Source organism: Alternaria incomplexa (assembly GCF_024043165.1).
Source record: "Alternaria incomplexa strain BMP 0042 chromosome Unknown scaffold_15, whole genome shotgun sequence".
In the NCBI taxonomy this organism is placed as follows: domain Eukaryota; kingdom Fungi; phylum Ascomycota; class Dothideomycetes; order Pleosporales; family Pleosporaceae; genus Alternaria; species Alternaria incomplexa.
In genome coordinates, this window is record NW_026249864.1 from 160,845 (window position 1) to 186,504 (window position 25,660).

The following is a 25,660-nucleotide window of genomic DNA, read 5'->3' on the forward strand; positions in this document are numbered from 1 at the left end:
AGGCGTATTAGTAGCGGCTCTCAGGCGATGCGAGCTACATTATGCACACCTCCGACCGACGTTATTCCGGTAATGCACATGGAAAACGACGGGCACATACTTTATATACTGTCGTAAGTTTCCCTGCTGTCTTGAGACTATACCACGTATTCGGACCTCCCACTGGCCGCTCATGCGGGCGTCATAGGTGTCTTCAGTAACAGTGGATAGCTTCAAGTACGTACCCAACTCTCATCCTCTTCCAGTGTCGTCATCTTTCTCGCATGAGAGCTATGGTGTGTGACAAATTTGCTGTAAGACGCTATGAGATGGCTGTCTAGGAATTCATCCGAAAAAGGGGATCTTCTAGAAGTAGTGGAGTCGGAAAACAAGGCGAGAGACGGGAAGGAGCGAGCATGATCATCAAGAATCCATTCATAGAATCTTGTCGCTTAAATCTCGGCGCAAAAGCCCGTTAATCTTGAGTTTGACGAGGTGGCTTCCGTAGTGGTGTGGTGTTTAAGACCGTCGCAAAACTAGTGAGCTCCATGAGTCGCATCACTACACGTCGACCGTGGGGCAGGGTCGCTCCGAAAGACAACAGAAGATGAGGAACGGAGGTTGTGGAGCGATTGAAGTGCTGTGTTTTCGTTCAGCAGAACGACTGTTGCACATTTATATGTCTAATAACAGCAATGGCGGAAAGAGATGAGAGGGAGTGACTTCGCCGTCGTCCGCGAGTAATAGTGTTGAATAAGCGAAGCTAATGCTGCATGTAGGAGGTCAAGTCTTCAATGCATTGAAGGCAGTTACCAGCAAATTAATGTTGAGCTTGCCATTGCGCAGAAACTATTGGGCATGCGTACATGAACAGCTCCGAAAGGGGGCTTAACGATATGACAGCTCAATGACAGCTCACTGGTCAGGCAACCAGGGTTCGACAAAGGTCGTAAAGGCAGATAGTCGAATGGTTCGCGGCATGAGGCGTCTGTCACGGTGGTCACAGCTGTTATTCGCATCCACCACGCACACTGACAGCCATTGTCAAACGTGACTGCAAGATGATCCGTTGATGCAGCGAATCTTCAGGGCATATTTGGAGCTGGTTCAAAAGATTGTTATGGATTTCATTTACGTCGTCAGTACTTACGTACGCGTGTACGCACGGCGCTCCGTAGAAGCGAGATCGAGTATGTGCCGGCTAAAAAGGCAGGGCGATGCAGACTTTGCAACTGGTAAGGGCGGAGAAAATTCGAGTGACGAAAAATTCTTGTGCATAGCCTGTACAGAGCCTGCAGTTAGAGCACATGTATTGGCAATCTACCGCGGAAGTTGGCGTGGCCAATCCGGTAACGAATGTGCGTATTGTTCTGTGCAAGAAGTTGAAAGAAAGGGTCGTTTGTGAAACCCTGGTACGAAAACATTTTGGTGCAGAGCTGTGCATGGGGTAGTTTGCCTTGCCGTAGATCCGGGGGTTTGATGTGTGTGATGGACGTTGCTGGTTGAACACTTGGGAGATGCCGCATCTTGGAAACTCATGATGACGTTCTAGCATCCACGTGCGTGCCATGTGCTGATTACGCAAAGACCCGCCTGGGGCCGGAAGATCCAGGGACCGCTATGCCTACAGCGTCGTGCGTCCGACGCGAATTTGTACAAGCTGCTCCGGAATACACACCAAGTTGACTACAGCTCAACTGTGACTGACGGTCGTGCAGGGTTCGGGTGGCAGGAGCAAGTTGCAATTCTGTCCGCAACGACGGTGCAAGTTGGTCGCCAAGAGAAGCTCCAGATACACGCCTGCGAACATAGTGTGACGCTCGCTTGCGTGACTGAAGACGACTAACCGCGCATTACACGCGGAGAAGGGTTGTTCCTGTAAGGTTCCCCTTGTGCGAGTCGCTCCTGGCAGGATTCACAGGAGCTTTCTAGAAGTGGTGTGTTTCCGAGAGATCCCAGCTGCAGGCAAACCTTGACGGAAGAGACTGACTCGGTACTGAATCCGTGACGCTGGATAGTGGACGATGGGTTTAGGAGGCAAGCAGAGCTTCTAGCGTGTCCCCTATTTAGGAGATACAGGACAGACAAGTAGGTATAGCGGACGAGGTGGAAGGCCGTCAGATTAGGGAAGAGAAGCGTCGTTTGTCATGTGTGTTCCCCCTGACGTATTGAGGCTGCATGTCTCCTAATTCGATTCAGCTCGCCAGCGCTCAAGCAGGTATGTGGGCTGTCTCCCTACTCGGCTCGACCTGGTCACGGACCGCAAGGTTGGGGATTTGCGATGCGAACGGTCTCTGGCCCGCCATCATGGGCCAACTCACGGACTGAATCGCGTGTAAAGTAAGGGCGAATGATTGACGGGGTGGCGCATGGCTGTCGCTCCCAAGGCTCCCTATTCACGCAAGCCCTGTCCGGTTGGTCGTGGCAGGGGACCATGTGCCTCCGACGCCCCCGTGCAGGGATGGCGCGACGTACGTGCAGCGTGCAGCGTGCAGCCATGCATCGGTGCTGCTTAGTCTTGGCTGCAAACGGGATGCTGCAGTCGTCGGGCCTGGTAGTGGAGGCCAGGTGTGATGGAAGCCAGACGGCGTGCTGCGCGATGGTGGGTGATGACCAAGGGCGGCGACGCTGCAGCTGTTTGAATTACGAAAGCTAACGGGCCGGCGCATCGCATTCTCCCCTTGTGCACAGTGCCTCGCAGACAGGCCCGTGTTGGACGGCTCGAATCGCGTCGGGCACAATACCCCGGCTAACGCAGCTTGCCGGTACCTGGTGGCTCTAACCTAAAGGTCCACCCAGCCCGCGGGCTCTTCAACGCTGCTCCGTGTGCTCTCTGGATGCTGAAACGTGCTTGAGGCGATCCCAAAGTGAGGCCCGCCCCAGCCCCGGCCCTTCCATGTCGAACGGTTTTGAACCTTGTTTGTCTGGACGCCGTCGTCCTCACCCACCCCACAGCACACCCAAGGAGGCTTTGGATACGAATCTCTACCTGTTCCGGCTGCTGGGCGACAGATACGACACACAGGACAAGAGAGGCAAGAAGAGAGTCGAGTTGGTCGATTGAGACGTGTCGTGGAGCTCCGGGCGCTCATGTCTTTCCTAGGCCTCCGTCCGCACTCGCGCAGCAGTCACACGACGAAAGGCTTGACGTCGCACACACAACGATCGGACGCGACTCTGGTCAGCTCGCAACCGCCGCCTCGCTCGGGCAGAGGCATGGCCGGGGTCATGGACATGGAGCGGACGCGGACACGACGGGAACGAACCTTTATCGGCAGCGAGTGCTGCGTGTGTGAGGAGAACCTCGAGTACACGCTGCGGGGCGAGCGGATACTGCAGCTCTCGTGCGGCCATGTGTCGCACGAGGCGTGCTTCTACGAGTACATCCGCGAGTTCGAGTCGCAGCACTGCCCGACGTGCGATGCGACGCTGGGGCTCGACAGCAGCAGAGGGGGCAACGTGCTCGACCTTGGTAGGCAGCCCTCGCAGACGGCGGCGGGCAGGCAGGCTGATGTGCGCGCAGAGAAACTGTCGACGATTGTGCGTTCGGTGCAGCACGAGGCGTCGCCGCCACACGCCGAGAGCCAGCGCAGCGCAGCCAACACGCCCACGCCGTGGGACAGCCAGGCTGAGCGGCCGCACGACGAGCAGCAGCAGCAGCAGCAGCACGGGCGGTCGCGCACCGGAAGCAACGCGTCGGCGCGATACCCGCCCACGACACACACACGGCAGCGGGACAGCAGCCACAGTCGCGACCGCGGCTCCGAGCGGGGCGCGTCGCTGTCGCTGTCACAGGCCCAGTCGCGGGCCCACGGGCGCAGCGATTCGGGCGCGACGGGGCTCGCGTCGTCGAGCGAGTATGCCGCGACGCACGATGGGCGGCGGCACGACTACGACGTGCAGTCTATGGAGACGAGCCTCAGCAGCCCGCGCGGCGGCGTGCGGAGCCCTATTCCCGCGCCCACCGTCACCGTCCGCAGCGAGTTCCCCACGCTGAGCCGGTCGCGGCAGCAGCAGAGCCTGACGTGCCTCGTCACCGTCGAGGTGGTCGAGGGCAAGTGGCGGCCCAGCCCCGACGACCTGCCGCGAGCGCCGCCGCCGCTGCCGCCGCTCGCCAGCGTGGCCGAGAGCGATTACGAGCGCTCCAAGTCGCCCGCGCCGCCGTACGAGCCGGCGGCGCTGCTCGACGACATGACCGAAGACCTGCACGCCCGTGTCGACAACTGGCACGGCCTCGACTTCTCGCGCTTCGGCAAGCTGCGCCTCCATGGCCACATCCGCGTTGGCAAGGACCGCCAGTCGTGGCAGGAGCTCGAGTGCTACCTCTTCTCCGAGATGCTCATCTGCGTCAAGGAGAAGAAGACGCCGCCCCTCACCAAGACAAAGTGCACCCTCAAGGGCTCCATCCTCATCAAGAAGCACCTCAACCACGTCGAGCACGCGCCCGACAGCCTCGTCCTGACCCTCAGCCTCTCCGTCGCCGAGCTGCCCGCCTTCCACCTGCAGTTCCACGACCGCAGCCAGCTCGACCTCTGGCGCCGCGCCCTCATGGACATCCGCCTCGACTTCCCCACCGCCGCCCGCCTGCCCGACTACGACCACGACAACTCGGGCCCCGACGACGACGACTACCGCCGCCCCAAGCGCCTCTCCTCCATCAACTCGTCCTACGGCGCCGCCAGGTCCACCATGACCGCCCCGACCGAGTACAGCGCCCCGCGCGCCGCCGTGCCCGAGCCGCGCCCCCCGCCCTCGATCCACGTGCCCGTCGACATTGTCGTCGTCATCCCCGTATCCTCCTCCATGCAGGGCTTGAAGATCAACCTGCTCCGCGACACCCTGCGCTTCCTGGTCCACAACCTGGGCGAGCGCGACCGCATGGGCCTCGTCACCTTCGGCTCTAGCGGCGGTGGTGTCCCCATCGTCGGCATGACGAGCAAGGCGTGGAGAGACTGGCCCAAGGTGCTCGATTCCATCCGCCCCGTCGGCCAGAAGAGCCTGCGCGCAGATGTCGTCGACGGTGCCAATGTCGCCATGGATCTGCTCATGCAGCGCAAGTCCAGCAACCCCCTCTCCAGCATCCTGCTCATCAGCGATTCCTCCACCTCCGATGCTGAAAGCGTCGACTTTGTCATCTCCCGCGCCGAGGCTGCCAAGTCCGTAGCCCCTTCCTCCCACAAATCCGCGCAACCACTGCTAACACGTAATCCAGGGTCTCCATCCACTCCTTCGGTCTAGGACTGACACACAAGCCCGATACCATGATTGAACTTTCTACCCGCACCAAGGCTTCGTACACGTACGTTAAAGACTGGATGATGCTGCGTGAGTGTGCAGCTGGCTGTCTCGGCTCCCTCCAGACTACCTCGCATCAAAACGTCAAACTCAAGCTACGACTACCCGAAGGCTCTCCTGCCAAGTTTGTCAAGATCAGCGGCGCCCTGCAGATTACAAAACGAGCTACCGGACGAGACGCCGAAGCCGCGTTGGGTGACCTGCGTTTTGGCGACAAGCGAGACATTTTGGTCCAACTAGCCATTGCACCAGACACCGGCTCACCAGAACAGCTTCCTCAGGACCCTTGGGAGTCGATTGTGTCTGGCCTTGAGGCTCTCGGTGGACCGCTCGACCAGGACGACTCACGCACACTCAGCGTTGAAGAAGTGCCGCTGATCCAGGCAGACCTGACGTACGGTGACATCCTACGCGAAGGGTCTTTGTCACATTTACCACGCCCGTCGTTACTCGCCATCACTCTGCTACCGTCAGGGCCAAAGAAGAGCCCGACTGGAAGACCACCAACACCTCCCATCCCACCTCATCCTCACGTCGTGCAGCGACGCATGGAATTGCTCACCTCAGACATGCTGACACGCGCATTGACGCTTGTTTCGCGTGGGCAACACGACCGCGCACACCACCTTCTCAAGGAAACGCGCAGTATTCTAAAAGGACTCGGAAAAGGAGGTCTGCCACCACTTCCACCTCCAGGTCACCGACGCAACGAACCATCCAGTGCAGCAGGCAGCACTGGATCCGCATCACCGACATTGCACAGTACCAGTGGCGATTTGCGTGCGCGAACGCCCTCGCCTCATGCGGATAGCCCCTTTACTCCTGCAGCAGGCATTGATGTCAGAACCATGTATGCGCTTGACGCAGAACTCGAGTCCAGTCTCGAGTGGATCAACCACCCTGCTGTCTTCGGTAGGGATTCGCGAAAGGCCGTGTTGCAGGCAATCGGTGTCATCTCATCCCAGCGCGCGTACACTTTCCGCTCGCCCTCGGAATCTCTCTGGGCAGAGCGCATTGCTGGTGTCAAGCGCCTATCCGAACGCGCACGCGACTGGCGCGAAACCGGCGACCAAGAAGCCTTGATGGAGGAGAATTAATTGCGCGCAACGACTCTTCGATCTCTTCGCATTTGCTTGCATATACCCTGTATCATAGCGCATCACTCTTTGGTATCATGTTTCCTTGCTTCCATTCACGGCCATATCTTTCTTTTTGGCGATTTCACTGTTAGAGCTGCCATCGGGCTCATCCCACTTGAGACGTCTTGTTTCTCTTTGTTTCTCTTATTGGGTTTACGATACCAACACGGGTCTATATCTCCTTGCATTGGGTGGACCTCCTGGATTTGCAAAAGTAGGACTTGGGCGTCGCTCTCACCACATCTATGCTTTAGAGAGCACCACAGCCGCTTGGCGATTGATTGGCTACACATATGCACTTAGACGCACGAATATCACATCCGTACCATACTCCGTACCGTACTGCATCTGCTACGCTACTTGGGTAAACCGCAACGTTCACGTATGCTCAATAGCTATACCGGGTACAAGCACCCGCAGCTTGTGCTAACCCCTGAGATTGCATCACCCGTGTGTCTTTTAACACGCTGATTGCTGTAAGGGTCAGTCTAGACTTGGTCAAGGCAGTCTTGGAACTCCACTGCGGTGAGTTCCGATGGTGGACGCCATGGCTACGAACAAAAGCCGGCAGAGCTACTTCTTCGGTGCGTTCGGGTGCATTACCCCTCACCTTAATCCAGTACCGTTATATATCTATAAGTTTGCAACTATACATCCATATAAGCATTGTTCATCTCGGCATGCAAGGATTCCTACCGCGACTTTGTGCACAAAGATATGCAGCGGACAAGAGCGTTCTTGACCGCATAAATGCGACATTGTTGCTGTGTGCGCTCGGGTCTCTGTCTCAGACTGCCAACGACCACCTGAAACTCCCAGCCGACAGCTCGCTTGGGCGCCAAATGCAATTGGTTTTGTCTTACTGGAACGAGAACGGTGCAGCTATACAAGTCAAAGGTGAAATCGAGGCCTGCATATTGATGCATGGGCTCAGGCAGTCAGTTCATCGTTCGCAATCGGCGAATCCTGCCTGCTGCGGTAACAAATCTTCGCGCTGTACGGTCATGCACGCTGATTTGCGAGCCAAACGATAGAGCACAGGCACCCAGAGCAGTGGGTTGTACCTGACGTGTACCGGCTTCCGTCTTCTTACGCGCCTATCGCACCTGCCATCCGTTGTGAAGGCCTGTTGACGTCAAGCCCTGGAACAAGCCAAGTGCCAACTACTCACCCCACTGTCTAGATGTCCCACTCCTTCTTCTCTTTTCTTCAACAATAACCCGTCACATGCTCCCCAAACGGCACATGCTGAGGTAAACGGCGATGCAGTACTGCCGAAATGACCAGGATGCGAAACGTGTCCTTCCCGTCGCCCCTACTGGCAAATGTCGGCTATGTCCAAGACGACTTTGTTAGACCTGGGAACATCAACGGATTCCTCTGTGGCTGTAGTACACCATGCAATATATCAAGTCTTATTCTGGTGCAGTATCTACAAACGCCTACTCATGCTGCGATTCAAGGGCCACGGCAAGACGCAGGAACCGGTCTTAATCGAGAGGGGCGCGGCGTGGACGAATGCCGCGGAGATATACCGGCTACATCCTGCATGTCGCTACAGATACAGATGCGGCTGCAGGTGCATCTGTCCCGCTGTAAGAACTTGCTGGCTACATCGAGTATCCCCGGTGTCCATCAGGTTAAGACGCCCAAAAAGCAAACAACATCAGTACCTAGTCCATGGATATAGATCGCGTTCCGACAAGCCAATGAACTCTCATCCCAGTTGACAAGATATGCTAATGTCAAACAGTAATCACTTCCAGGTCGTCTCTCAACCCATGTTTGATCGCTCGTCGCATTGCACAAGGGGCAGCACAGTCTCGATGTCGCTGCGATTGTAGCCATTGGCGGCTCGTCAAACTTTCCCCACTTGCTGGGAAATGCCCAACTTTTGCAAGCCCTTCGCATCTTGACGCACGTGCGAGACCCTAAGGTGGTGTTGGGTGGACCGATGGCATTTCCTTTGCGAGGCGAGCGGGCGGGACTTCGGTTCGATCATTCTCAGCCACATCTCGTTGACAAGGGTATGTAGATGCATGTTACGAATACGCTTACCAAACGGCTATTCCGGTGTAGTTCTACACTGGAGATCATGCTGACATGGGTCTTTAGGCGAGTCTGAAATCCAAAGCTGCATCGACGGTTGGGCTCTGTATGGCCCATAGCCCGCCATACAGGTAAAATAACGTGCTCTTAATGTGGAAGTGATGTCGCAGGATTGTCGATGCTGATTCTTGTTAGACTGTGACTGTTGGTAGCTGACCACGCAGATCCGACGTGCCGTGATCGTGAAGAGGCGGTGTTCTCGACAATATTGCTTTGCTCCGCACTTTCCTTCTTCATGGCCACACACTGGAGCGCATCACCGCTGCCGATCAGACCTATCGCGCTATTGTGGGACCTATGCAGCGGCCATCGAGCGCTGGAACCATTCCGTCAAAAGCAATACTTTCGGCCCGCAGACCAAGTTTACAACTGTGGCACGAGCGCCGTTTTGCCGGAGGCTAAGTCCAAGTGCCAGGTGTGGAGAGGGGCAAGACTCCGTGGTCCGCGCAAAAGCAAGCAACAGCTGAAGGACTGGGATAAGCGGGGTAATCGCAAGAGCGCATATCAAATTACATCATAGCCAGCAAGAAAAAGCATGGCGTCGTGTGAGTGTGCGTGTGTGCCAGAACTCAACATATCCACCCTTTGTCACACCGATATGCACATTTATACACAAACGGCGAAGATTACTTGCAAAACAAATGTTGACGACTGTGTGCGCATCATACTTTGTATGCAGCTAGAACATGTGGAAAGATGCAAGGTCTCATCTTTGCCTTATTGGTAAGCCAGACACCCAATGGCGCACGTGCTATTACTTATCCCTACAGTATTTATCTTGCTTAGAGCGGCTATATGGGACCATCAGATCTTTGCGATGAAGCCTACAAGGACCCCTAATCGTTTTTGCTTGTAACATGCACCTGTTCCGATGCTCAACATAAACTGGGTTGGTATTTTTGTGTATTGACCTAATGCCCTCTATACGCAAGCATCAACATCACAAATCAACTACATAGCCTTTCTCTCTGTCGAGACACACTACATTCGTCGGCGTTACGGTAATGGGGTCGGTGCGGATAGAATGAAAGATGCGCGCAAATAGCTAACGCGTCCGTGTCATGATATCTGTTTGCTACCTAGCTACCCAGTCAAAATACTTCCAAGGTTTGATTCAACAAGGCCTATCCAACATCCAACATGCATAACACAAAGCCCTCGTCCCAAAACCTCTACTTGCTATACTCTTTTACAAAACGAATAACAGACTCGTTAACCTCTTTCGGATTAGATGCGCTCAAGAAGTGCTGGCCGCCTTCGATAACCTCCAATTTGGCATTCGGCGAGTTCGTAAAGAGTTTCATCTCCTCTTTGGCGTTCGCGACCGAATAAACAACATCGCTAGTTCCCTGTGACGACAGTCAGTTGCGAAATCACCCTAGAGAACACATCCGCAATGAGACCAACGTTGCTATGAAAAGAAAAGCATCCATCCACTTACATGCAACCGCAAAACCGGACACAGCACATCGCTCAAGCGCATATGCAATCCGTCCCGATCTCTAAGATTAATTGCACACATCCTGATCCTTCGACGTCCTTCGTCGCCTTGATAATTATTCTTAATCTCATCAATCCAGAAGGCGCGGACGTCTTCGGGACAGTCCTCCTTCCCCAAGCCCACGTCGATGAGGAAGTTGCAGAAGTCTGTGCTGGGTACAAAGTCTGGCGTAGGCTCATTGGATTCGGTGCCGAATTCGCCGGTGATGCGGTCAGCGAGGGGGTCAACGGCGTGCCAACAGCCTAGATCGCGAGAACGAGGGGACTCATAGTCTAAGGATGTTCCAAGAGGTACTATGCCAAGGATCTTGGTAGTTCCTCTGTCAATATCTGGTAGAGTGCGTCACAAATCATTAGACATGGCGTGGGTCGCTTACCTTTTCCGGCGCCAAAAGTGCCATTCGTACCGTCACCCATCCTCCCTGGCTCGTCCCTAATACAAAAGCTTTCTTCACACCCAGCTTCTCCATAACCTGCAGATTCATCATCGCAGTATCCCAGTACGTCCAGTTCTCAGTCTTTGCGCGCGTTTGTCCATGACCCAATAGCTCGATCGCTACCAGATTCATCACCGATGTAAGTTTTTTGTTCGTGTATGCATCACGATAGAGCTCCGAGGACGTAGCGAAGGAGTTTATCAAGATGAGGGTGGGTTTGGAGGCGTCCACGGGACCGGAGGTTTGGTAGGCAGCTGTTATGCCGCCGAGGTGGGGGACGTCAATGGTTTTGGTGTTTGGCATGATGCACAGCGATAAAGTGTACTGTCTTTCGAGTATGGGCGGTTGGTGATCATAGTTGCGAGTCGTGAGGCTGATGTTGTCGTGTGAATATGCAACGACGTCACATGTCGATCTTGTGGGGAACGTTCGGGCCGGGGGGGTAGGTTATTTCCTTATTTGGGATAACATAGTGATGCGTTTACAAATCATCACACAATATAGGTATGAAGAGATGCGAGTGTCTTAGGATGTTATCATTTGGTCGGCGGAGCGGCAATTCTGTTGAAACGCAACATGAGAAACACACATAAAGTGCCGCAAGAGCATATCATCAATGGTAAATCTTTGCAAGAGAATGTACATGTTTGCCTTCAGACGTATAAAGCTATGTTGCTGTGCATATTGCTTGCTTAGTTCTCCAGAACATACCTATACCTCGCTTTTCCTGCCTCCATGTCCACAACCGCGGTGTTAGCATCCTTCATTGGCCTCTTCTGGATCCATGGCTTGATCTTCTTCTCAGCCGCCAACTCCAACATCTCCTTGATCTCCCATGGGGCACCGATGCCAGAGCCTCCAACCTTGAGTCCACCAGAAAGAAGCGTGAAGGCGTTGATGGGAGGAAGCTCTCCGCCGTCCGGTGCTCCAACTTGGATGAAAGTACCATGAGTCTTGAGCAAACTAAGATAGCCATCTAGAGGCATCTTGGCGCTGGAAACGGTGCATATAATGAGATCGAGCGTTTGTGCGTTGTGCTTGGCCCAATCCTTATCTTCGTCAGTGGAAACGTAGAGGTCAGCGCCTAGCTTGAGAACGTCATCGCGCTTCTCAGCCTTGCGGCTTATACCGACGACCTTGTCTGCACCCAGGGCTTTGGCAAAGAGAACACCGAAATGACCTAAGCCCCCTACTCCAACAATTCCGACAGTTTTGCCAGGACCACAGCCATAACGCTTCAACGGAGAGTAGACGGTGATTCCGCCGCAGAGCATCGGCGCAGCATCCGCACTATCCAAGCCGTCAGGGATACTTAGGACGAAGTGTCCGTTTGTGCGGTTGTGTGTAGCGTATCCACCATAGCTTTTGCCCTCGTCGCGTGGGTAGATGGAGCCATAAGTGTTTACTGTCTCGCGGTGGCAATGGTTCTCGATGCCGTTCGAGCAATCGGGACAGTCTGGTTGAAGGCATGAGCGTGCTTGCGCGCCGACACCAACACGGTCGCCCTGCTTGACGTGCTTGACGTTCTTGCCAACCTTGACGGCTTTGCCGATGATCTCGTGACCGACGACGCAGGCTAATAACCATCAGTACGGTGAAGCAGTTGACACAGTCTGTAACATACGATATGGTGTAGGGCCCCAGCCAGATTTCAACATGTGCAAGTCTGATCCACAGATACCGCAGTGAGAGATCTCAATGTCAACATCGTCTTCGGTCCACTTTTTAGGTTCAAATTGACCCCACTCCATCTTTCCCTTGACACTCTCCTCGTCCTTGCCGAGCCATCCTTGGAATTTCGTGTCTGTCGCCATTGTGTAGTTCGTATTGTTGTAAGCGTACGTGCTCGATGTTGGTGTTGGTGTTGATGTTGTAGTTGTAGTGGGATGTTTGGCCGCACCATCCGTGCACAAACACTTATATATCAGCAACGACCGTTAACTCCGTGGACATTCCGATATGACGTTCACTATGAGCCTGGCCCGTCTAGAAGAGCCTCAAGGCAGCCTATGCAGGCGGACTGCGGAACTGAGCTATTCTGGTTGGTCCCATCGTCACTCTCATGAGCGCCCATTGGCTACCTTCGCCATCATAGACCTTTACGCGTACTTGTACTGCGGGGACAGTACCGGTTTCGTTTACTGATGCTGTGCGTCATCAGTTGAAAAATTATCCACCGCGTAGATAGCGGAAGTGAGGACTTCTCCTATTGGTCGCGTGCCTTGCGCTAATGCGACCGCCGATGGATATCGGGCCACTGCCAAAGATTGTCGGCGGACCGACTGATGCAGACCGATGACAATGCACCGGGGTCTGGTGATATCGGGGTTAAACGCGGAGAATGCAACTCTGAGGGCGGTTGCATCGTGTCACGGAGATGACTGGATGCCGAAGTTGTATGGAGTCGTTGCAGTGTGAGGATCACATAGGAATGTGCAACAAGATAATCAGTGTATCATTTGTTACCTCAAACGTTGGAACTTGTCTTCTTCAGCCATTGTCTTGTCGACACGTTCAATCGTTTCGGCGTCATATACTTCCTCTAAGCTTTTTTGGCCTTTTAACACTTCCCTCTCATGCTTTGTTGCCTCTTCTTTCGTCATAAGAACCAAGTCCTTCATCTGGAGATGACTATTCTTCTGACCCGGTGTTCTCTCATCAACAAAACTCAGAGCTGGCTTAGTCCATCGTGTCAATACTAGGCGTGTAGACAACCCACTGATGATACTTCGGCCATGGTATACTTCTTCTACTAGATAGCCCACATCATCTTGTGTTATGGGAATCTTGAGACCCAGTGGGTCCTCGCTGAAGAGTGCACGTGCCAGTCTTTCTTCGGCACCTTGGAGAGCACCTAAAATTCCGTCGTACATCTTGTCGCGTGACTTGGCTGGCAAGTATTCGTGAGGGTAGCCAGAGATGGAAAGGATGACATGATTCGCAACTGCGAGACCGAAGATGGCTGGCATAGTACCCAAAACTGGCAAGATTCTTACCCGGAAATCTGCAAGAACACCAAGCTCTCCCACGTTGCCTTTCGCAAATTCTTCTTCGGAGAGAGGTTGGAGCTCAGCCTTCCCTGGGCCTGGCCTTTCTGTAGAGTAGACAACTGGTATGCCGTCCTTGACACCCTTCAAGCGTAGCTTTCGCCTTGTAGACTTTGACAACGGGTCGTCTGTACTTGTGGAGATGTCGCCAATGAATATTCGTGTAGGATCAGACTTGCATCCTGCACCCATGGAAGATATGACTTTGATGTTATTCATGTAACAGTATGCCAGAAGTGCAACCTTGCTGTCAATGTTGTCGATAGCGTCGATAACAAAATCCGGCTGCTGATGGTTCATGGGTGCTAGCTGAGCTGCAGCAGTATGCTCGGCAAAGAGTTCATTTCGGCATTCGAAATGGGTCCAGGGTGTGATTTGTTCGAGTCGTTTGCGGAGGCAGTGAACCTTGGGCGTTCCGACATCTGCTAGTGTAGCAACTGCATGCCGATTGAGCGAAGACAGCGTGACCTGGTCAAAGTCGATAAGCCTAAGTTTGGAGCATCCTGAGCGAGCGAGGGCGGCCGTAGCATGTGATCCGACGCCTCCGCATCCGACTACAATTACGAAGGCATTCCTTAGCTTGGCGATTCCAGGATCTGTGAGAAAGACTCTATTTCTTGCGAGTTGTTCAAGGATGAGATCTGGTGCACTAGTCAGAGTTGAACTGGCATTTCATGAAAGAATCAATACCGTCGTCGTAGTCACCTTTCCTTGCCCTTGCGGCTAATGCCATACTCCGCTCATCTTCCTTGCTTGGGGCGAAGACATTGGAAGCAGCACCATATTCGGTCAGCTGGGTGATGTTAGCGAGTATTTAGGTGTCAGCTCGATGATCGAGTATGCAGCCGATTCGATATTCGGGTACTCACTCTGGACGCGCGATGTTCGTCACTGACGTCTGGAATCGATGCCTTCAGATCGGCTACCCTTGTCAAGCGCCGAGCTTTCTGAAAACCTAGAATCGCACTGCCCACGACAAAGCCTGACACGGCTGCAGTCGTGATGAGCTGAGCATTGTGAGACTCAGTTGCTCGCGACAGCCAGGAAGGCATTTTAGCGGGTTGACGTCACACTTTATGCGATGATGTCCTCAATGCAGATCCGCATAGCCGTTTATGTACAGTAGAAGAAACAGAAACGAAGAGGGCTGCGCATGTACTGGAAACCCGTAAAACGGCCGGACTTGATGATTTGTATGTGGTGTCGAATATGCATGCAGGTGCGGCTGTCAAGACTAGCGTGCATGCGGTAAGCGCCAAACCCTCGTCGTCAAAAATGCAGATGACCATTAGGGAGCAGGCGCCAGCGAACCAGACGAGTACGGGTAGACGCGTTCTGAGACATCCCTCACGCGCCGTAAAGGACGCCGAAGCCGTGGGAGTCGCTCTCTGGCTCACGAGGGGCATTCCCATCACCTCCGACGACCAACAACCCACGTCTCGGAAGACTGAACAACATTCATCATGTCCAAACTCACCTTGGGTTTGATAGCTGCTGGTGGTGCAGCTGCAGGAGCTGCAGCGACTGCAGCGCTTTACTCTGCAAAGAAGGATGGCCCTCCGTCTGCACCATCTGTCACCACGACTACGACGACAACCATAGCTGGGCCCGGCCGGCCAGCGCCTGTACCCTCGGTCCCTGCCACGCCGTCGCCCGCTGTGGCTGTGGCTGCCCGGAGAGCAGTCGTAGACCCCAACGGTCTCTTCCAATATGGGTTCCCGGGCCCAGTCAACGATCTCCGCCCTGCCGCCTCCCTCACATCAAGTTACGACCGACGAACACGAAACCCCGCATGGGTCGCCGAGCACATTACGCCCGAGTCGCTAGCCAACAGCAACGCGGACAGGAAACACAGCGTGTTTGTAGAAGACGTGACGATCCCCGAGATGTTCCGTGCAAAGCTGAAGGACTACTTCCGCTCTGGCTACGATAGGGGGCATCAAGTCCCTGCTGCAGATGCCAAGTGGAGCCAGGAAGCCATGGACGATACTTTTGCGTTGAGCAACATGTGTCCGCAAGTGGGCGATGGCTTCAACCGCGACTACTGGGCGCATTTCGAGGACTTCTGCCGGAGGCTCACACACTCGTACCCCTCGGTCCGCATCGTAACCGGCCCTCTGTATCTCCCCAAGCGCGAGGCCGACGGCAAATGGCGAGTGTCATATGAAGTCATCGGCTCACCACCCAACGTGGCTGTGCCTACACATTTCTACAAGGTCATCTTCGCCGAAGACGGGAAGCTGGGGGGCAAGGTGGCGCTGGGTGCTTTTGTGCTGCCGAATGCCGTCATTCCCAGCCACAAACCGTTGACGGATTTTGAAGTACCGGTCGAGGCGGTGGAGAGGGCTAGTGGACTGGAATTTGCGACTAAGCTCACGCCAGAGAGGAAGAAGAGGTTGTGCCAGGAGGTCAATTGCAGTGTCATTGTAAAGGAGTATGCGCAGAGGCAGAAGACGTTTGCTAAGAAATAGGCTTCCAAGCCATGACGAGATGTTATTCATGGTACAGTGTATAGTACATTGTGGTCATCCGCGGTGTTGTAATGTCGTGATGGCGCAGTCCAACCAAGCCTTTACAGGTTCTGCACCGCACCGCCCTGGGCACTCTCGCGCTGTATTCTGCCGACGTACTGCTTGCTCACAGTATTCCATGCGCTCATGTACTTTTCCATGCATGCGCTCATGCAGCTTTCTTCGCCTTTGGAGAGGGCGGCACCGGGCTTGGGGATGCAGCGCTCGAAGCAGTGCTCGTTGAGTTTCTGGGAAGGCGTCAGTACGACTTGCACCGCCATGCAGAGACAGTATATGCCCCGGACCGACGGACCTCGACAAGCATGCGCGCATTCTGCATAGCCGCTTCCTGCTGGACCTGGCGCATGACGGCCGTCTTTGGGTCGCTCGGGTAAGAGGACATGCCGCCCAGGGAGTCCATGGTCTTGGGTGGGTGTGCGTCTGGGGGTGAAGGGACGTGGGGCGTGGTATTGTGAAAAGGTGCGTCGTGCGTGCTTGTCGACGTCAAGAGCGCCTCTCTCGCTAGCGTAGTCGCTGCAACCCGAGACGGTGGACCCCTGCAATGCACGCCGAGGTGATAGAGTGGCCTTTCCATGTCGACGATTCACTCTGCCAACTCCAGCACGTCACGCCCCGTCCCAGTCGCCCGACCCGTGCCTCTCTTATTGTTTCCCCCAACCACTACAACGCAGTCTTGGTGCCACTCTTTCTTCCGCGCCAGTACTCTCTTGGTGCGCGACCATGTTGGCAGCAAGACCATGGACGAGCCTGTGCTTGCTTGCAGGCAGCTGGACGGGTGCTTGGGCGCGGTCCGGGGGATTGAGCGAGGACCCTGATATCAAGGCCATCTCGCTGCGAACACACAGTCTCGAGCCCGTAAGTCGCATGTCCTCTGCGCCCATGCAAACATGCCCTGACGCCGCACACAGCCGTACCTCGACTCGGACATGCAGAGCCGCTGGTGGGATTTTGGCGGAGACACGATTATTCGGACTGATAAGTACATTCGACTGGCTTCAGACAAGCCCTCGCGCGACGGCTGGCTGTTTTCGCGCGTGCCTCTGACAGCGACCAACTGGGAGGTAGGCTGCACTCTGTCCCACCACATGTCCCAGACGCTCACGCCCGTAGATTACGTTCGAGTTCAAGATCCACGGCCAAGGCAACCTCTACGGCGATGGCTTCGCCATGTGGCTCACCAAGCAGCGCGCGCAGCCAGGAAACGTCTTCGGCCACACCGACAAGTTTGAGGGCCTCGGCCTCTTCTTCGACACATACAAGAACAACCGCCCCGGCACCGTGTTCCCCTACATCATGGCCATGAACGGAGATGGAAACACGCCCTACGACAAGGACAACGACGGCAAGGCCAACGAGGTCGCTGGATGCTCTGTACGTGCTGCCTGGCCCATATGGCCCTCTCGATACTAACGCCAACTAGGCCCGTGGCATTCGCAATGCCCAGATCGCCACCAAAGCTCGTCTCACGTATTTCCAAGAACAATTCCTCCGCCTCGAGCTCCAGTACAAGTCAGAGGGCGAATGGACCCAATGCTTCGAGATCCCCAACTTCAAGGTTCCGCCCGTCGCCTACTTGGGTTTCTCCGCCGAAACCGGCGAACTGTCCGACAACCACGACATCGTTTCAGTCAAGTCGCAAAATCTCTACAAAAAGACCCCTGGGTCGGCTTCCTCGTCAGGAAGCTCAGGGGGCAAGACTGCCTCGTCTATGACGCGCGAAAAGAGCAGCAGCGGTGGAAGCTGGACTTGGTTCCTCGTCAAGTTTGTGCTATTTGGCCTAGCCCTGACCGGTGCCTATGTCGGCTTTACCGTTTACAGGACCAAGCAAAGAGACCGTTTTTAGGGGAACAGCTCCTACCTCAAGTTCAAGGGCAACAAAAAGCTTGCTTGGCTGGCCCCACCAATGCTCCAGTTTGATGGGTGTGTCGAAGTCGGCGATGAGAATGACTGGATGGCACTGTACAGGGTTAGATGATGGAGTTGAGCTGTGCAAAAAATGGCCTGGACAGGCCACGCGCATTGTTTTCTATCTCACCTAGCGCTCTTACTTCTCTTTCCTAGCATGTATCAATCGTAACACCTTAGCGTGACATGCCCAAGGTGGAAGCCATGTCTCCGCATATAATAACACGCCTCTGTACAGAATTTCACAAAGGCTGCCGATGAAAGCAAGCGGAGTGGGTTGAGGGTTGCTCTAGCATCCGTTTTAGGTGACCTGGCTACATGGAGTAATGGAAGCGGCCACGATGTCGAATGCTTTATTCATAGTCAAGCAACACATAAGACAGTGCTCCATGATTGCATGCTTGTGTTGGGATAGACATACGTGCATTATACATACATACCGATGTGCACGTCGTGCCAATCGTCTTTAGCAAGACAGCGAATGTACAATTGACAAGCTTCACCTTCGACAGATGACAATATATATAGACACAACCCGGATGTACAGACTGCTTTTGTGGAGACGCCAAGACATAATTTTTTAATCTAGTAGTTTGGCTTCTTGATCGACGCCGGTGGAAGGACAAGATGCTTATGTCATTAGCGTGCTGCTAGCATGGCCCGTGATTGCGCGCTCAAGTTTCCAGGCTGCGCGTCGACAGCTTTCTCTCACTACCCACAACCCGAGCAGCGAGTAAGTAGCCCCAACCGCTATTATCTAGCTTAGAATGCGCCGGCTGTAAGCGCACGCGAAACAACAGCTAACGCCCATCAGATCCCAGTGAACGACAAACCTTCGTCACAAGGCGATGCTGGGGACTAATCACCCCGGCGTCTCACTGCATGACAATCAAGAACGGAAAGCGGAGGGAGTGCGCCATCATACTAGATGTAGCCACATCGCTCAACTCATCATTGCACAACGCTGATGGAGGCGATTTCGCAAAGCCACTGGGTTCACCATCACCAGACTCCAGCCCCAGCCTTTCCCACTGCGCACTGAGGAAGAATAAAAAAGGTTGAAGCGCCGTGCTACCTCGCCTAACAAGCTTGGAGGACGAAGTTCGCTCTTGACGACATGAAAAGTAGTTTTCAATCCGAGCGCCTTTGCCCTTATGGCATCGCTGGTCGTGGGGATGCGTGGTCTTTGTCGTTGGGTCTGTGGGTTCAGGTGGTGGTGCTTGTGTTAGAGGGTTGTTTTCTTTTCAAAGTCCTGTTTTACAGACGGGCGGAAGGGGTCCAGTGATGATGTCCCTGTGGGGGCATTAAAGCCAAAGTCGAGTTGAGGAGCCCGATCATTGCCTGCTGAGAGGTCGAAAGACTAATCGATGGGGAATGGACGAGGTTCCTTCTGAGGACAGCAGGAGAGCTAATCTGAGGACCATCAATATATAACGTACTGCTTATAACAAAGGCCATCTCTTCACTTGCCCCGGTTGACTTGTTCAAAGATATGCTAGCATCTACAAGCTATTTCAGCCCAAGCTCGAATCCAAGCTTGGTATATCGTACGTTCTACACTTCAAAGGTCGAGGCCCCGGCTTGTGACAGTCGTCGACGCGTAAACTACTCGTAGACGTAGCAGAACGGTCCGGCAACCGTGCTAACCAAATCCTTGATCTTATATGCCTTGCCGTCTACATTCAACACCTCCAGGTCTACAGTATCCTCCAAACTCTGCGCCCTCCCACCGCCCATCATTGACGTGCCACCTGCGATAACCTGCTGCCTGTTTGGATAGTCTTGGCTCTGCCAAATAGACCATACACGGTCGATCATGGCGTGATGAAGGTAGAAATATGGGTCTACGGCATCGCGTTGATCAGTTGGGAAGCCGCAAATGAAGAAAAAGAATGGTACTCACCACCAGGCGAAGTATAGAAATCACTCCCCGGGTCACCAGCAACCGTGAAATGTCCCGCCCCGTGGACACCCGTCGCTCCTTGCATAACATCTTGAAATGTTGCAATAGTCCTGCTGCTTGTGATCAAAGCAGCAGTCTTATCTGTCGTCGCGTACAGTTGCGTAAGGTAGTTGCTGATATCGCGCTTGATGCACCGAGGATTGTACCCAAAGCCATCTGATCGTGGATTACGTGGAGCCTGCGGACTGTCCATTGCTGCCAGCGGTCTGGGAGAAGTCAGCAGATGCACATATAGGATACTGGCAGGGGCAGTATGGCACTACAAGTATGGAAGGTGGTACATACCCCAGGTTAACCATCATACCCTTGAACGGCCCACTAGCAATACATCCTCCCCCGTTGCCAGCCGGCTTCAACCCATTGCTATTATGTTGCACCTTTTCGCCCTGGCCACTCATACTCGTGTCGCTGCCATCGAAAATCGGGCTAGTCTCTGGGCTGGCTGCCCATCGTCCCCAGTCCCAGTATGGCTGGGTACCATTGTAGCCACATTCGACTCTCAACGCGTTCTCATACGCAAACGTGTAGTATCGATGCCAGGATAGGAAGTTCCCTGTGCCATGGATTGAGAGCGTGTATTTCATATGAATTGCTACAAAGTCGTCGAACCGTGATTTGGCGCCGGGGTACACGGTAGAGAGCTTGGAGGGCGCTTTGGTTATGCACTGGACGGCGGCAATGTAGGCGCGCTTTTCCGAGGCGCTGATACTGCCCCTGATTGTACATGTTAGCTGGCGGTGTATGGAAAAGTCCTAGGGTGCCTTTGGACATACCATTCTCGGCGTACGCGGAGTTTGTCTTTGGTACACGTTGTTGAGTTGGCAATGGCGGCGTCGATGGCTGCTCGGCCCTTGGTCTGCAGATCACCAACTGCGTCTGCGGCACAGAGTATTTGTAGTACGGACAGTGAGATGAAGAGGGCATACAGCGCCCCAAGATGGAATGCTGCCATGTTTGACTTGGAGGCAGCGCTCACTGACTTGACTGCTATATAATAGAGGCAGGACCCAACTTATATATGAAATCTCTGGGCATAAGCGCCGATGTACAGGCAAAATTACCTAGGTAGTTGCTCGGATCTTTCCAGCCGTGATCTATATGACAGTCATGTCGGAAAGAGTCTTGTTAGATGGGGGCTTTGATTGATGTATCAAGAGTTTCCACATGCGAATATGTTATATGTTGAGGGATGAAGCGTGTGATGCGTTCGGCAGATGCAGGTCGAACACACAAGATTTTGATCGAAGACCTAGAACAAATGTAGGCTACGGGCTCAGATACATCGTATAGCTAGGCATGGCCCGAGGATAGATCTACCAACTTTGAGTAGAGTGTCTTGCGTAAGAGTCCCTTGCGTCTAACTACCGGTCTTCAAAGCAAGCTGGAGCGACAATAGCGCAGAAGACAGGCAATAGCTGTAATTCTATCACATTTGAAGTGACGTGTCAGGGAGTGACCAGCTCTGTTCAGTGAGTAGTACTCACAGTCTCCACTTGCTAGTTGTGCCGTAGATGCTACAAGCATATCTGTCGCCAAGGCGGTAACCTTCGTCTACGCTGTCTAGACGAGACGGCCAGTTCATGCCAAGAGTGAGGCTAATATGAATGACTGCGAGGCGTAGTAGTAATCTTGAAGATCTTGCGCGTCCTAGGACGACGTCCAGGGTCCATGGATGTGTGCCGTGCTCGCCAAGGCATGGTAGATTTAGGCAACACTTTCTAGTTTGCACGCAGCTGTTGTACGCCGTTTGTAGGAATGGTTCTATCTGTTTCCGACGTCCAAGAAAGCTTCACGAAAATGCCAAAGAGACACTCGAAAGCTCAGCGGAGATGGGCGTAAACCGACGTCGCAGTAGATGCTCGCACGACATGACCCATGCATGGATCTGCGAATCTATGCGAGAAAGACGCTAGATGCCGGCGGTTCGTTGAAATGAAGGCATGGTTATTTAGCCGGTAACAAATCCACCCATCCATCCCTCTTGTCGGAGCTTTCCGACCGAGAGGGTAGAACACTATAAGATGCAGTGAGTACTATGTCAGTCCCAAGATCGACGAGGTTTGACCTTGGGCGTCCCGAGGTCGTCTCAATCCCGGCCATCGGAATCGCCATCGGAATCGGAGGTACATTGCTCAGTGGCCTCTGGAGTGAGTGGGATCCATACATCCTGTAAAACATCCTTGTCTAGAGTACTCCCTGTCGCATAAATGACCACCAGAAACCTCTCACAACCAGTGGCGAGTTTAATTTCTAGGTTGTAACGTGTGCAGTCACGTACGTCCAGATTGCTGGTCGGGAGACGTCGTGTAGACTTCAAGCGCCAAGGCCCAAGGTATCTGTTGATACGGAGCTTTCTTCGCAAGTCAAGCATCGATCAAGAAGTCCTAATTATTCGAAAATTATCAAGTCTCCCACGTGGCTGCCGGAGACGTATGTCGGCAGTAGGTCCCACACCTCGGTGTTTAAGGTCCGAAGGCAACTGACGAGTATCACCATGCACCATCGCATGAGCCAAGCCATCTTTCGATATCGTTGCTCTTCCGGTCATTTTCATTCTGTCTTCTACTCGTATCCTCATCTCTACACCCCATGACCACGGAGCTCCCGGGATACTCGTTCATCGGTGTCTCTGACGCAGCTTTGTTGTACCACTGTGCAAACCCCATCTATCTACTAGCCTCCAAAATATTCCTCTCCAGACCACTCACCGCCTCCCTCACACTAGGCGCAAAGTGTCTTCTCAGAATCTCTCCCTCCCAAACGGTCCCTGCGAAAGGATTACTACCCTCAATTTCAGGTTTCAGTGCATCAAACACTCCATCGCCCCGTCTCTCCTCTGTATTCCATAGAGGCGCTACTTTTTTGCCATGCGTCTTGGTGACACGATTTATTAGCCCAAGCATAGCGGTACAAGACTTCTCGGGGAGATGCATGGATATGGACATCAGTTGTTTGGCGAAAGCTGCAACGCGGAGGGGCGGAACGGCGCGAATTGAGGTGGCGGGTAGGAGGACGGAGGAGAGGGAGCGGATAAGTAGGACGATGGTGGTTTGTACGTTGATTTTTGCGGTGTCGGCATGTGATGTCGCAGCGTTGGGGTCGGGAAGATGGAGAGACTTGGAGCTGAGTTCGATGTCCGGGTTCAATGCGACAGGATGTAGTGTGCGGTAGAGATGGGTGATGAAATAGCTGAGGTCGAGTTTCAAGACTGACGCTGTTTTCGCTCCGTCTTGGCCTTCGAGTAGTGCAAAGGCTGTAATGACGCAAAGGAGAGACTCGCGCGTAAGGTTGCGCTCGGGTGCTTCGTCATCGTCATCTTCATCCGATGCGTCTTCGTCGTCTTCAACTGCGGCAGCGGCCGTAAGCTCGGCGGTGGCGATGATGTCTCGAAGAGCTTCCAGGATATCTCCAAAGAAATCTTGGTTGATCAGGTGTGCGTATCGTGCCAGACCTTCCAACACCGCACCCATGAGTTTGGGCGAGCGAGCCTTTAGGATTCGGAAGTATGCCACAAACACCATCTTGAGCGTCTCAGCCTGCATCCTGTCACGCTCCTCGTGACTGACAGCTGCATCCGCCTCCTTGAACTCCTTCTCGATCGCTTTCCTCTCCTTGAGCTCCTTTCGTAACCTCTTTGTCCTGAACTCGCGCTTCTGCTTCATCTTCTTGCCATTGACCATTGGGTCTTCCGCCTTGTCGACGGAATGATATGAGGCCTTCTGCGCAAACTCTGACAGTAGCCGCAGGTGCAGAAACGTGTTCAGCACGCTTTCGTCGAAGTGGTAGTTCCGGCTCTTCATCATCTTTGTCAACATAGTGACGGCTTCCAGCGCAGCGTTGCCATCCTCATCGTTCTCAAACAGGGTTTCCATGGCCTCCCTGCATCGTACAAAGTCGGCATCCACCCTCCTCGTGCTAAGTTTGCCAACGAGAATCTTCAACAGCTCTCCACGGAAGTTGAAATGCGGCACCGAGTTGAGCAGGTTGCATGCGCAGCTGACAGCGACTGTTGCCAGACCAGCCATGTGCTCTTTGTCCGATCCGCTCGACTTTGCTAGCCTCGCGAGGTGCTTTACATATGCCTCGTAGCTGGATACCAGCTTCTGCTCGAACTGCCGCAACTTCTTGACTTCCTTTGAGATCTTCTCTTGCATCTTCTCTTCCGACAACGGCCGAATCCTGTATCCGGGGATAATGTCCTTGAAGATGGAGACTTGTGTCGCCAACGCCAGCTTCTTGACGGTAATGTTGTCCGAGTCGGCAAGGGCTTGCAGTGCCTTGAGCGCTCCAACGTGCTCCTCGGGGTCCTCGTTGACCAGACCTGCTATCCGCGCAAGCTCTTCCTTGGCGTCGAGTATCTGTTGTCGCGCTGGTATCTTGGGCTTCTCCTCTTCCACGTCTTGTAGATGCGACGCCTCGAGCGCCCCGTCGTCGCTGCCAGAGGCAAGAAAGCTCTCGGATTCTTCCTCTTTGATATCCTGCGCATTGGGCGGCGCCGCTACCCATCCCTCGGTTGTCCTGACGGGCAGCTTCTTGTTCTCCCTCTGCTTCTTCAGTCTGCGTGGTCGCGTTTCGTAGTCTTGTTCGAGATGCCATTTCGCGGCGTTCTTCACGAAGTTTGCCTGGTGGTCTTCGGCCGCGCCGCTGGCATGCTCGCCATGTTCGGGTGGAGACAGCCGCCTTCTCTTCGCAGCCGGGACGCGAGACATGGCGCAGGTGCTCGTGGGCCGATGTGGGCGACGGTCAGGCTTGGTTGGGGATTGCACACCCGACTGTCTGAAATTTTGGCGGAGGCTGCGGAGGAGCCTAGCCCGGCTAGCATGCGCCCCACAATTTTTTTGGCAGCAGAGGTCGACTTTGCGAACATGCGCCCAGCCCCAACCTCAACTCAGCACTTGTCTACATACGCCCACGATGAGGCCGCTCACAGAACCAGAGACCAAGACGCTCTTTGAGAAGCTCGCGACGTATTGCGGAAAGGGCATATCGAACCTCATCGCCGACCCTACAGGCGGGTCGGATCGCAATGTCTTCCGCGTCCAGGTATTCACTCTTCCAACCGCCCCCACCCGTCCCCAGCTAGCTCAACTTGCTGACAATCAACGCATAGGGCTCACGAGTCTACTACGTCCGCGAGTCCCTCGCCAATCTTGCCACATCCGTCGCGCGCGACAACCTCCTCTCTCTCGGCATCTGCCTGGGCAAATTCACCAAGACGGGCAAATTCCGCCTGCACATCACCGCGCTGAGTGTAATCGCCCCGCACGCACGATACAAGGTCTGGGTCAAGCAAAACGGCGAGATGCCCTTCTTGTACGGCGGCAATGTGCTCAAGGCGCATGTCGGACGGTGGAGTGAGGATTGCCCGGAACATCAAGGTGTTGTTGTGCTGAGTATGAACGATACGCCATTGGTAAGTCGGCCGCCAGCTGTAAAGCGATGAACCGAATCTTGGGCTAACATGTAACATCAGGGCTTTGGTGTGAGTGCACGATCGACGGCTGAGGCGAGGAAACTGGATCCTACGGGTATTGTCACCTTCAGACAAGCGGATATCGGAGAATACCTGAGAGAGGAAGACACTTTGTTCACAACTTGAGCGGCCGGGAGCCTGTGCGACCATGGACACTCTGCAAGAGAAGCTTACTGCTTTGCCACAACCGGGGCCAGAAACCAAGGCTCGCGTGCACGGCATATCCGTTTGCTACCCACTCGCATTCACTATGACAATACGCTGAGTAGTCCATCTGATGGT

The 25,660-nt window shown here is 54.2% G+C and overlaps 10 protein-coding genes across 10 annotated transcripts; 4 read left to right on the forward strand and 6 right to left on the reverse strand.

The window, feature by feature from the left end:
* Positions 1-3,069: 3,069 nt before the first annotated feature.
* On the forward strand, positions 3,070-6,371 carry J4E90_009118 (uncharacterized protein; the record flags this gene model as incomplete). The annotated part of the gene is made up of 2 exons (XM_051438639.1): positions 3,070-5,135; positions 5,192-6,371. The coding sequence occupies 2 exons, from the start codon at positions 3,070-3,072 to the stop codon at positions 6,369-6,371; spliced, it is 3,246 nt and encodes a 1,081-aa protein (XP_051287302.1).
* A 3,323-nt stretch (positions 6,372-9,694) lies between these two features.
* On the reverse strand, positions 9,695-10,762 carry J4E90_009119 (uncharacterized protein; the record flags this gene model as incomplete). The annotated part of the gene is made up of 3 exons (XM_051438640.1): positions 9,695-9,871; positions 9,964-10,329; positions 10,400-10,762. The coding sequence occupies 3 exons, from the start codon at positions 10,760-10,762 to the stop codon at positions 9,695-9,697; spliced, it is 906 nt and encodes a 301-aa protein (XP_051287303.1).
* A 389-nt stretch (positions 10,763-11,151) lies between these two features.
* J4E90_009120 (uncharacterized protein) lies at positions 11,152-12,273 on the reverse strand (the record flags this gene model as incomplete). The annotated part of the gene is made up of 2 exons (XM_051438641.1): positions 11,152-12,035; positions 12,084-12,273. The coding sequence occupies 2 exons, from the start codon at positions 12,271-12,273 to the stop codon at positions 11,152-11,154; spliced, it is 1,074 nt and encodes a 357-aa protein (XP_051287304.1).
* A 648-nt stretch (positions 12,274-12,921) lies between these two features.
* Positions 12,922-14,558, reverse strand: J4E90_009121 (uncharacterized protein; the record flags this gene model as incomplete). The annotated part of the gene is made up of 3 exons (XM_051438642.1): positions 12,922-14,147; positions 14,197-14,299; positions 14,376-14,558. 3 exons carry the CDS (start codon positions 14,556-14,558, stop codon positions 12,922-12,924), a joined length of 1,512 nt encoding a protein of 503 aa, XP_051287305.1.
* A 411-nt stretch (positions 14,559-14,969) lies between these two features.
* NUC1 (nuclease) lies at positions 14,970-15,977 on the forward strand (the record flags this gene model as incomplete). The annotated part of the gene is made up of 1 exon (XM_051438643.1): positions 14,970-15,977. One exon carries the CDS (start codon positions 14,970-14,972, stop codon positions 15,975-15,977), a length of 1,008 nt encoding a protein of 335 aa, XP_051287306.1.
* Positions 15,978-16,078: 101 nt separating this feature from the next.
* On the reverse strand, positions 16,079-16,437 carry TIM13 (protein translocase subunit; the record flags this gene model as incomplete). Its single annotated transcript, XM_051438644.1, has 2 exons — positions 16,079-16,264; positions 16,330-16,437. The coding sequence occupies 2 exons, from the start codon at positions 16,435-16,437 to the stop codon at positions 16,079-16,081; spliced, it is 294 nt and encodes a 97-aa protein (XP_051287307.1).
* Positions 16,438-16,757: 320 nt separating this feature from the next.
* Positions 16,758-17,880, forward strand: J4E90_009124 (uncharacterized protein; the record flags this gene model as incomplete). Its single annotated transcript, XM_051438645.1, has 4 exons — positions 16,758-16,892; positions 16,946-17,098; positions 17,148-17,408; positions 17,458-17,880. The coding sequence occupies 4 exons, from the start codon at positions 16,758-16,760 to the stop codon at positions 17,878-17,880; spliced, it is 972 nt and encodes a 323-aa protein (XP_051287308.1).
* Positions 17,881-19,547: 1,667 nt separating this feature from the next.
* Positions 19,548-20,857, reverse strand: J4E90_009125 (uncharacterized protein; the record flags this gene model as incomplete). Its single annotated transcript, XM_051438646.1, has 4 exons — positions 19,548-19,786; positions 19,846-20,111; positions 20,191-20,619; positions 20,679-20,857. The coding sequence occupies 4 exons, from the start codon at positions 20,855-20,857 to the stop codon at positions 19,548-19,550; spliced, it is 1,113 nt and encodes a 370-aa protein (XP_051287309.1).
* Positions 20,858-22,571: 1,714 nt separating this feature from the next.
* Positions 22,572-24,614, reverse strand: J4E90_009126 (uncharacterized protein; the record flags this gene model as incomplete). Its single annotated transcript, XM_051438647.1, has 1 exon — positions 22,572-24,614. One exon carries the CDS (start codon positions 24,612-24,614, stop codon positions 22,572-22,574), a length of 2,043 nt encoding a protein of 680 aa, XP_051287310.1.
* Positions 24,615-24,819: 205 nt separating this feature from the next.
* On the forward strand, positions 24,820-25,504 carry NIP7 (ribosome biosynthesis protein nip7; the record flags this gene model as incomplete). The annotated part of the gene is made up of 3 exons (XM_051438648.1): positions 24,820-24,948; positions 25,016-25,318; positions 25,379-25,504. 3 exons carry the CDS (start codon positions 24,820-24,822, stop codon positions 25,502-25,504), a joined length of 558 nt encoding a protein of 185 aa, XP_051287311.1.
* Positions 25,505-25,660: the final 156 nt, after the last annotated feature.